At 48.6% G+C, this 9,252-nt stretch overlaps 1 protein-coding gene across 2 annotated transcripts in view; it reads left to right on the top strand.

Moving 5' to 3' along the window:
• The first annotated feature begins 4,228 nt into the window (after nucleotides 1–4,228).
• Nucleotides 4,229–9,252, top strand: part of STARD8 (StAR-related lipid transfer (START) domain containing 8) — an 87,316-nt gene continuing 82,292 nt past the window's right edge. For both annotated transcript variants that reach the window (XM_011967268.1, XM_011967266.1), the window contains exon 1: nucleotides 4,229–4,487. Coding sequence is in view for 1 of the 2 variants with exons in the window: in XM_011967266.1 (XP_011822656.1) it covers nucleotides 4,443–4,487 (45 nt within the window). In the remaining variant the exon portion in view is untranslated. The remainder of the gene's footprint in view (nucleotides 4,488–9,252) is intronic.

Below are 9,252 nucleotides of genomic sequence, written 5' to 3'. Positions count from 1 at the left end.
CCTGAAGGTCCCTGAGAATCTTTCCAAAGGTCAAGGAGATCTTTTCAAACTAACATATCCGCAGGAGGCAGAATTTTCTTCATATACTTCATACATAGCAGAAGCAGCTATGAGAATCCAGCTGCTTCTGAATCCAGCCAAATTATCAAAGAGAATAACAACAAACGTAAAACTTCCCCACTCTTCTCGGTAAATTTATTTTTGTTTTGTAAAATATTGTTATACTTCATAAAATATTAAAAATATATTCTAAAATATATTATTTATATTAACATGTTTAATTTTTAAGCATGACTTTGACAATGAACAAATCAATCAAGCAATATTCCTTAAATGTTTCCATCTTAATTTCTAATATAGTGAATATGGATAGATGTAACCCACATAAATAAAAACTCCATGAAATCCTTCATAACTTTTAATAGTGTACAGTGGTCCTGTTCTTGTAGGTCTGACTTCCTTTCTCATTCCATATAGTTTTCTGTCTGGTCCCCCATTGGTCACAGATGTGCTCTGCTCAATATCTGGCACAGGAATGGACACAGTAACTTTGGGAGAAAGGCCATTCTTCCTTCCTCATGGGCCTCAGCCATACCGGGCCTGGCCTGTCTTCTTCACCTGGGTTCCTTGGCATAGACCGGTGACTTGGGCCTTAAACAAGGCACCCCCTTGTGGGCAGTGCCAGTTCCCGAGTGGAGAAATCAAGCAGCTGATCAGGCGAGGTTGATGTGCTAGCCTCCCCGCTTGCCTGCGCACAGTTGCCCAGCCCCTCCGGGTTCCAGCTTCCCTGAATGCTACACTCTCCATACCTGCCACCCAAAGAAAGCAGATTTCATGACTGCTATGCCAGTTGTCAGGCCTTGGGTGTGAGGCAAGGGAGAACCCGCCAGATTCAGAGTCCCCATGGGGGTATGTGGGGAGAAGGGAGATGAGGAGGGAGAACTTGTGTTAACTGAGAGAACCACTTCACATCAGGTCCTGCATGTTCCTTCTTTCTTTGTTTGAGACCGAGTTTTGCTCTTGCCGCCCAGGCTGGAGTGCAATGGCAATCTCAGCTCACTGCAACCTCCGCCTCCTGGGTTCAAACGATTCTCCCGCCTTAGCCTCCTGAGTAGCTGGGATTACAGGCACTCACCACCACGCCCAGCTAATTTTTTGTATTTTTAGTAGAGACAGGGTTTCACCATATTAGGCTGGTCTCGAACTCCTGACCTCAGGTGATCTGCCCATCTCGGCATCCCAAAGTGCTAGGATTACAGGCATGAGCCACCGCACCTGGCCTGTTCCTTCTTTCTTAATGACAAACCTGGGAGGTGAGCATAGATCTTTATCCTTATTCTCCTGTTATAGCCATGAAAACCGAAGGTTCCCGAGGTAATGTGACTTGGCTAAGGTGGTTACGCAACCAAAAAGGTAGCTGGGCTTGGATCTAAATTCACATCTAATAATGTCAAATCAATGCTCCTTCTGCTTTACCAGAAGCAGGGAGAGCCAGGAGCATTCAGGAGAAGACGAGAGAGGAAGGGAGCTAACATTTATTGAATACCTACTATGTGTCAAGCATATGTTATCTCATTAACTCCTAACAGCAGTCCCCTTATGTAAGCAGTGACTCTCAGTTTACAGATGAGGGAACAGGCTTAGGGAAGGGAAGTGGCTTTTGTAAGGGTACACTGCTAGGAGGTAGCAGAACCAGGATTCAAATCTAAGTCTGTCTGGCTCCAAAGCCTCTGCTTCTTTAATAATACCAAAGGAGATTTATTTTTATTTGTTAATTGTTTATGAAGATAAACCATTTCTTAGCCCACATATTCATATTTCATAGTTCAGGAACACAAGTCAGTGACAAACTTCTGTAATTCAACCCAAAGAAATTCTTTATATTCCAAATCACTTTGTACCAGCCTTCCTCATCTCCTCAAAATCTTTTATGGAATCATAATTTCTGCAAAAATTTGCGCATGCCTTCTTCCTTGGTTTGGTCAGAGCAAACACAGAGAGCTGCAACCCTCAGGGAAGCAATAAATGCTCCAATAATATGAAACCATGCATCTGAGGTTTCATCAAAACCTGGAAGCCACGGTAGTTATTATCCTTGATAGATATGTCAACCTTAACACCAACATCCTTCCTGGCTGATGGAGAATGAGCCACAAATAACATTTATTGAGAACTTACTTTATGCCAGACACTATACTACATGCTTTAATTCATTCTGTTTAAACCTCCCAAAGGAGGTAGGTACTATTATTATTGCCCATTTTACGCATGGGAACACTAAGGCAGTAACAGGCCCAAGGTCACCAGTTAAAGAGCAACAACTAGTATTTGAATCCAGGCAGTCAACTTCCGAGTTCATGGCTTAAAACCACCTCAAGACTAAACTGTTGTGAGAGACCCAGAACTGAAACTGAAGTCTCCTGGTTTCTTAGCTTAATGTGGTGTGCTGTGCACTAATGCCTCCTGAATGAATGCCCAAAGGCGTGGCTGACACATCTCCTCCCAGGGGCCAGAATGGAAAGAAGGAGGTGAACTCCAGAGAGCGAAAGACTATGAGGCCATCCTAGGAGGGCAGGCAGCTTTTACTGTAATAGTTGCTTCCCAGTTCTCCATCCTCAGGCCTCTGGCTGCAGGGCAGGAGGGCATATGCTTAGAGAAAAGTCTCTGAGCTCTGACTCCTCCCGTTATTCCGCCCCCACATGCAGAGGGCTTCCCCCTTATAAGCCTGTGCTCAGCTGGAGGTTGGTGGGAAGCCACTTATCTTGGCTCTTGCTGACTATCTTCCCGACACATCCCAACAAAACTCACATCTGAGACACCCCTGAGGTCGGTGCTAGAGAGAGGGTGAGGTCAGTGATTGTAGCCTCCTTGGTATAAACCAGGAAACTGAGGGCCACAGAGTAAGTTGTAAACAGAGCTGGGGGGACCCTCACAGAGCCTCTGGACAAACCTCCAGACAAAGCCACTGATGAAGAAAGGCCTCGAAGGCAGGCAGAGGCTTGCTTAAAGCAGCCTAGGACCTTCCAGGGTCCCAGGACCTGGCTGTTTGCCTGACTAACTTGGGTCTCTGAAACAGAAGTGAGGCCAGGGAGAGTAAGTTATTCTGGGCCTCATGATGACATGTGCCTCCAGAGATCCAAGCCTGGCCTTTTGCCATGGGGTCCCTGGGAGCCTTCTGGCCACCAGCCATGGCACCCTGCCTTCTGATGCCTGGGGAGGGGCTGAGAGAGGGGGAGGGTCAGTGCTTCCTAATGGCTTCCTGCCCAGAAAGCCTCTAGAACTTCCTACTGCTAACTTTCTTTCCTCTAAAAGAACCGACTTGAGGGCATCCAGAGGGTTCAAGTTTAGATTCCAGGCTAAACTTCTAGGCTTAGAGGGTCCTGAGCATGGGACTGGATAAAGGAGGGAAGCCATCATCTCTTCAGAAGATGTTTAGAAAAGGGCATACACCCAGTCTATCTGAGCTGGGAGAGAGCTGTTATGTCCTGAGGCAGGGGGATGGATGAAATGGCATTTTAGGGCTCCGATTCTCTTTGGGGCAAGACCTGACTTCCTATGGACTCCCAGGAGCAGCAGGGGAGTTCTGACAAGAACTGTGGTTGTCCAGAGTGAAGTTTCTTTGAGACTTGCCCTGTACCTAACCCCGAACAGATTTGAGACTTAGAGACCTCTAACCAGGCATCTCATTGTACAGCTGGGAAAACTGAGACCCAGGAGGAAGGGGCCTCTCCGAGATGCCACAGTGAGTCAAGAGTCCTCACTTTAGAGGGCTGGAGAATGATCCACTGAGGCAGGGCCAGGGCTCCTGTCTGAGAGGGGCTCCTGAGGCTGCAAGCTTTTCCCGTTCCGTGGACTGCATTCACACCTTGTTCGGTCCTGCTGGGGTCGGGGCTCTCCTTCCTTGCCCCTTTTCCTTGGCATTCTTTCCACAGGCCCTGTGTGGTCTGGGCTCTACCGAGAGGTCCCCAAGGAGAGCTGGCGCGTTAGTCAGCCAAGAAGCAAGCAGGCAGGCAATGCCAGCATGCAGGTGGCGGGGCTGGCAGGGGAGCCGGCAGGCGGGCCGGACACCCGGAGCCGGGGAACTGTAATGTTCAGGGAATTTCAGTTGGCATTGCTGTCCCGTTCCAGCCAACTGGCTAACGGTGCCGAGTTTGAATCAGTGACCCGCCTCCTGGTCCCTCCTCCTTAGCTGGCCTCTCTCCCTCCTTCCCTTTTTCCCTCCCTCAGTGGCCCTCCAGGAGGCGGGAGGCGCCCGCTGTCAAGGCAGCTGAGCCCCGGCAACCGCTGCTTTCCGCTTCTCCCCTCGCGGGGCCGGCTCATGGAGCGCAGGGCCTGGGCTGGCTCTCGCTGAGTCCCGGGCCTCTTTTAGCCTCATCCCCAGAGTGGGAGGGGACCGTGCCCGGCACAGCCCTGCCGCCCCTAGCAGCTCCCCACACGCCACCATGCCTCTGCTGGACGTTTTCTGGTCTTGCTTCAGGAAGGTGAAGGTAAGTGACTGCCCATCCCCAGCCCATCCCGCTGCTCAGGGGGGAAGGAGGCAGATGCGGACCATTGCGCGCCAGCTGGGAAAACGGACCAGATGGGCTTCTGAGACTACCTGAGGCTCTCAGAGTTAAAAGGGATTGGGTTCAAGTCTCACCTTTGTCACTTAACCAGTTCTGTGACCTTCTGTTGCATTCCCATAAAAACAATTCGGCTAGTTGGTTCTTTTTCATAAAACTTGCCTCTGTTGCTTCCTGGATCTTGCCACAAAGGCAAGATGCTTAACCTCTCTGAACCTCAGTTTCCTCTCAGCTTTAGAATGAGGACCATAGTAACACCAACCTTATGGGGTAATGAGGTTCGTGTTATTGTTTACATAGTAAATGTATACAAATCCAGGAGATAATGTGTGTAAGGTTCCTAGCAGGATGCCTGGTGAGGAGCATCCACACAAGCAATGGTATCTATTATTATTATTATTATTATTATTATTATTAATTTCTATCCACATATATCAAAGCACATACTCTGTGCTAGGCACCATTGGAGCTACACAAAGACAAAAAAGGGCTGGACACAGTGGCTTACGTCTATAATCCCAGCATTCTGGGAGGCTGAGGTGGGAGGATCACTTGAGGCCAGGGGTTCGAGAGCAGCTTAGGCAACATAGGGAGACTGCCGTCTCCATTTTTTAAAAGAAAGCAAAGAAGGACATGGCTTTTGTCCTCAAAGAGAATATAAGAAAAGTGACAAATATTTACCAGGCACCTACTATATGCCAGACATTGTGCTAAATAGTCAGTTTGTCAGTAAATATTTGTTGAGTGTCTACTATATCCTGGCCATGGGGGATACATGAGCACAGCCGAACTCACAAGGGTGTGTAAAGCATGATTCCACTTTCAAGAACCAAGAAACTAATATTTATTTAGTATCCACTATGTACCAGACCTAGGCACTTTTAATTCATTCATGTGGCGGTGATCTTCAGCACAACCCATTGCTTTCCTGCTTTTATAGATAGGGAAAGAACACTGTGAATAGTTAAGAAATATTTACAAGGTTGCTCAGATATGACTGGCAGAGCTGGGATCTGAGCTCCTAAGTCCATGCCTTTCTTGACACTGTGTGGTTTCCCACAGTACAACCCAGGAGGAAGACTTTCAAACGACTAGCCTGACTGACTGTAAGACAGGATGAAAGAATGCTGGGACCTTTGGGAAGGAAAGATCCATTCCACCGGGAGGGACTTGGAGAGATTTCACAGGAGGTCACATTTGGGCTGAGTCTGAGGCTTAAAGGAAGAGAAGAGTTTGTCAGTCCAAAAGTGGGGGAAGGGCATTCCAGGCATGCCTGGCAGAGGGAACTTCGTGAGCTAGAGTTTGGAGGCAGTCAGATGGTAGTGGGCTGGGGGAAGGGCTTCTTTCGTGATGTGGCTCAAATGTAGGGTTAGAGGGAATAGGAGCTTGAGAAGGGGAAGCAGGGACTACTTCCAAAAGGGTTTGGAATTGATCTGTGGATTCATGGTCCTCACCTAGTGGGGGTCCCGAATGAGATTTTTCAACCATCTGTGGTGGAATGAGAGAAAAGTAGGGATAATGTCGTGCAGTGTTCATAAAACTAAATTAATTCCACTCAAAGGACTATTCTTTATTTGGAGACTGTTGTGTCCTTCCTGTGGGGGTGGGGATTCAAATGATCTTTCTCCTACAAAATATGAGTGAGAAATTTTTTAAATGTCTGCCTTCAGCAAAATTACAAAGTTTGCAACATGCTGATTGTTTCCCTATTTATTTATTTAAGAACGTTTTCCTCATCCACGAAATCTGAAACTCTGGTGACTACTGTTTTGGGGAATAAGGGGCTGATTTCAGTACAATAGGGATATAATTAAGTGGACGGTTTTAGAAAAAGCACTCCAGCAGTAGTGGGCAGGGATGGTGCGGAAAGGCCCAAGCGGAGGTGCAGAGGCCAGGAAGGAGGCAGCTGCAGTGGAAATGAGGATGGGAGAGGAAGAAATGATGGAGAGCTGGATGGAACGAGAACGACGGGGGAAGGGAAAATTAAAGCGCCTTTGAGGTTTGATGCCTGAGAGGCACCTCTGTCCCCTACCCTGGTTGACTGTTCTAGGTGCTTGGCATGGATTTAAATCTCTTTGCACTCATTCCCCCAACTTCTCAGATACCCAGCAAACATGTCCTAATCCCTGTCAGCCTCTTAGAAACTGTTGGGCTAGGTTTAGGGCGGTGGCTCATGCCTATAATTCTAGAATTTTGGGAGGCCAATGAGAGAGGACTGATTGAGGCCAGGAGTTCCAGACCAGCCTGGACAATATAGTGAGACCCTTTATGAAAAATAAAAAAATTAGCTGGGCATGGTGATGCATGATGGACACCTGTAGTCCCAGTTACTTGGGAGACTGAATTGGGAGGATTGCTTGAGCCCAGGAGTTCAAGGCTGCAGTGTGCTATGATTGCACCACTACACTCCAGCTTGGACTACAGAGTGAGATCCTAACTCAGGAGGAGGAGGAGGAGGAGGAGGAGGAATAGTAATTATAGGTATGGTGTCACACCTGTAATCCCAGCACTTTGGGATGCTGAGGCAGGTGGATCACTTCAGTTCAGGAGTTCAAGACCAGCCTGGGCAACATAGTAAGACTCTGTCTCTAGAAAAAAAAATTTAAAATTAGTCAGGCATGGTGATGCATGCCTGTTTTCTCAGCTACTTGTGGGCTGAGGCAGGAGGATAACTGCAGTGAGCCATGATCGCACCACTGCATTCCAGCCTGGCCATTAGACTGAGACTATGTCTCAAACAAAACAAAATAAAACTGGTGGGCTAGGACAGCCCCAAGAGAAGGTTGAGGATCTCTATCCTGGGTCCCAGACGTTTGCACACATTCACTCATGTGCGTGTCCACAGAGGACATACACGTGCATTTGTGCACATTCAGCCCCACACACATATGCACAGGCACACCATTCAAGTGTGCATACACACATACACACATAGAGACGAACACACATATACCGTGGCACAAGCAGGCAAATGCACATGTACACACAAACAGTGCACATTCCTAGCATGATGTAGACTCACACACATATGCATGCATGCATATACGGAGGTAGGCACACAGGCACATCAGATACATACCCTCCTACGCACAAGCTTGGGGGACACACAGAGACACAGCCAGGCCCGTCTCCAAAAAGCCTGTAGACATACAAAAGCATGCACACGGCGTGAAGGCCCATGTGCATGCGCATGCATACACACAGGTCTGTGGTTGCACATGTCCTTGGCAGATGTGAATCAACACACGGCTGGATCTCAGGGCTAAGAGGCAGCCTGCCAGATCCACACACACACTTGGACTGTGTGCTCCCTTTTCCAATGCTGCTGCTTCAAGGCCCCAGTCAGAAAGGCAGGCTCTCTGGGCTTGGGAGCTCAGTCAAGGGCACAGGCTGCTGTGAGCCACCCTCCCTCTCTGAGCCAGGCCCCCTGAATGTGGGAGACTGAAGGGTTTGAGGGGTGGGGAATGCCCGGGACAGATCCTGTCAGAGCTGAAAGGGCCCTCTCAGATCATCTTATTCAAACTTCTCATGGTCCTGATAGGGAAACCAAGCCCCTTGCCTCCCCCACCATATGGAGCCCCCCATCAGCTGAAGAGGTATGAGGAAGGGTGAAGCAGACAAACTTAGGTTTCAATTCCACCCCACACCCACAGGCACACATACTAGCTGTGTGCCTTTGAGCAAGTCTTCTCCAAGCCTCAATTTCCTTGTTTGCAGAATGACACTAATCAGTGCCTGCCTCATAGAAATGCCACGAACATTTGGTGGGTGGGTTGTGTCTTTTTTTTTTTTTTTTTAAACTGAGTCTCCCTCTGTTGCCCAGGCTGGAGTGCAGTAGTGTGATGACTGCTCATTGCAACCTCCACCTCCCGGGTTCAAGCAATTCTCCCGCCTCAGCCTCCCGAGTAGCTGGAATTACAGGCGCCCGCCATCACCTCCAGCTAATTTTTTTTTTTTTTTTTTTTTTTGTATTTTTAGTAGAGACGGGGTTTCACCATGTCGGCCAGGCTGGTCTCAAGCTCCTAACCCTAAGTGATCAGCCCGCCTCGGCTTCCCACAGTGCTGGGATTACAGGCCTAAGTCACCACGCCCAGCAAAGTTGTGTCTTTAAAGTGCCTGACATGGAGTAGGTGGTCAATACGCATGATTTGTTGGAAGCTGCTTCCGAAACTGTGTAGTGGAGGCATCACAGCAAAGAACGAGGGTTATTCCATATTTGAAAATTCCAGGGTTAGGGTCTCAGGTCTCGTCTGCTCCTTTGCCACAACTCGTCCTCAGCCCTTTACTTTGACTCTGCCTAGGTCTAGGAACAGAAGTGATCCATTTGGGAGATGAGGACTGACACCTCAGAAGCCAGGGATGGTGGGAAGGTGGCAAGAGGCCAGGTCAAGGCTCAGGATTGCTTTGAGCTGCTCTTGTGTTAGGGGCAGCCAAGGGACAAGACATTTAAGTGTGAGATGAATCCAGTATAAATAGTCCAATATGTGTCTTCTGTGTCTTTCCCTTGAGGCCACTCAGGGCCCAGAAGGTATCCATGGCCGCTTGGTACAACCAAGCATGCATATGAGTCAGTTTCTCACCCGCTCCCCCCCAACACACACACACACCCCACACTCACACTCCACACACACACAGCACACACACCAAATACACACCATACACACACACCATACACATGCCACACACCCCC

This window comes from Mandrillus leucophaeus, unplaced genomic scaffold (assembly GCF_000951045.1).
Source record: "Mandrillus leucophaeus isolate KB7577 unplaced genomic scaffold, Mleu.le_1.0 Scaffold797, whole genome shotgun sequence".
Classification (NCBI taxonomy): Eukaryota; Metazoa; Chordata; class Mammalia; order Primates; family Cercopithecidae; genus Mandrillus; species Mandrillus leucophaeus.
The sequence above is the reverse complement of the archived record's forward strand: the minus strand, read 5'-3'. Positions and strand labels throughout refer to the sequence as shown.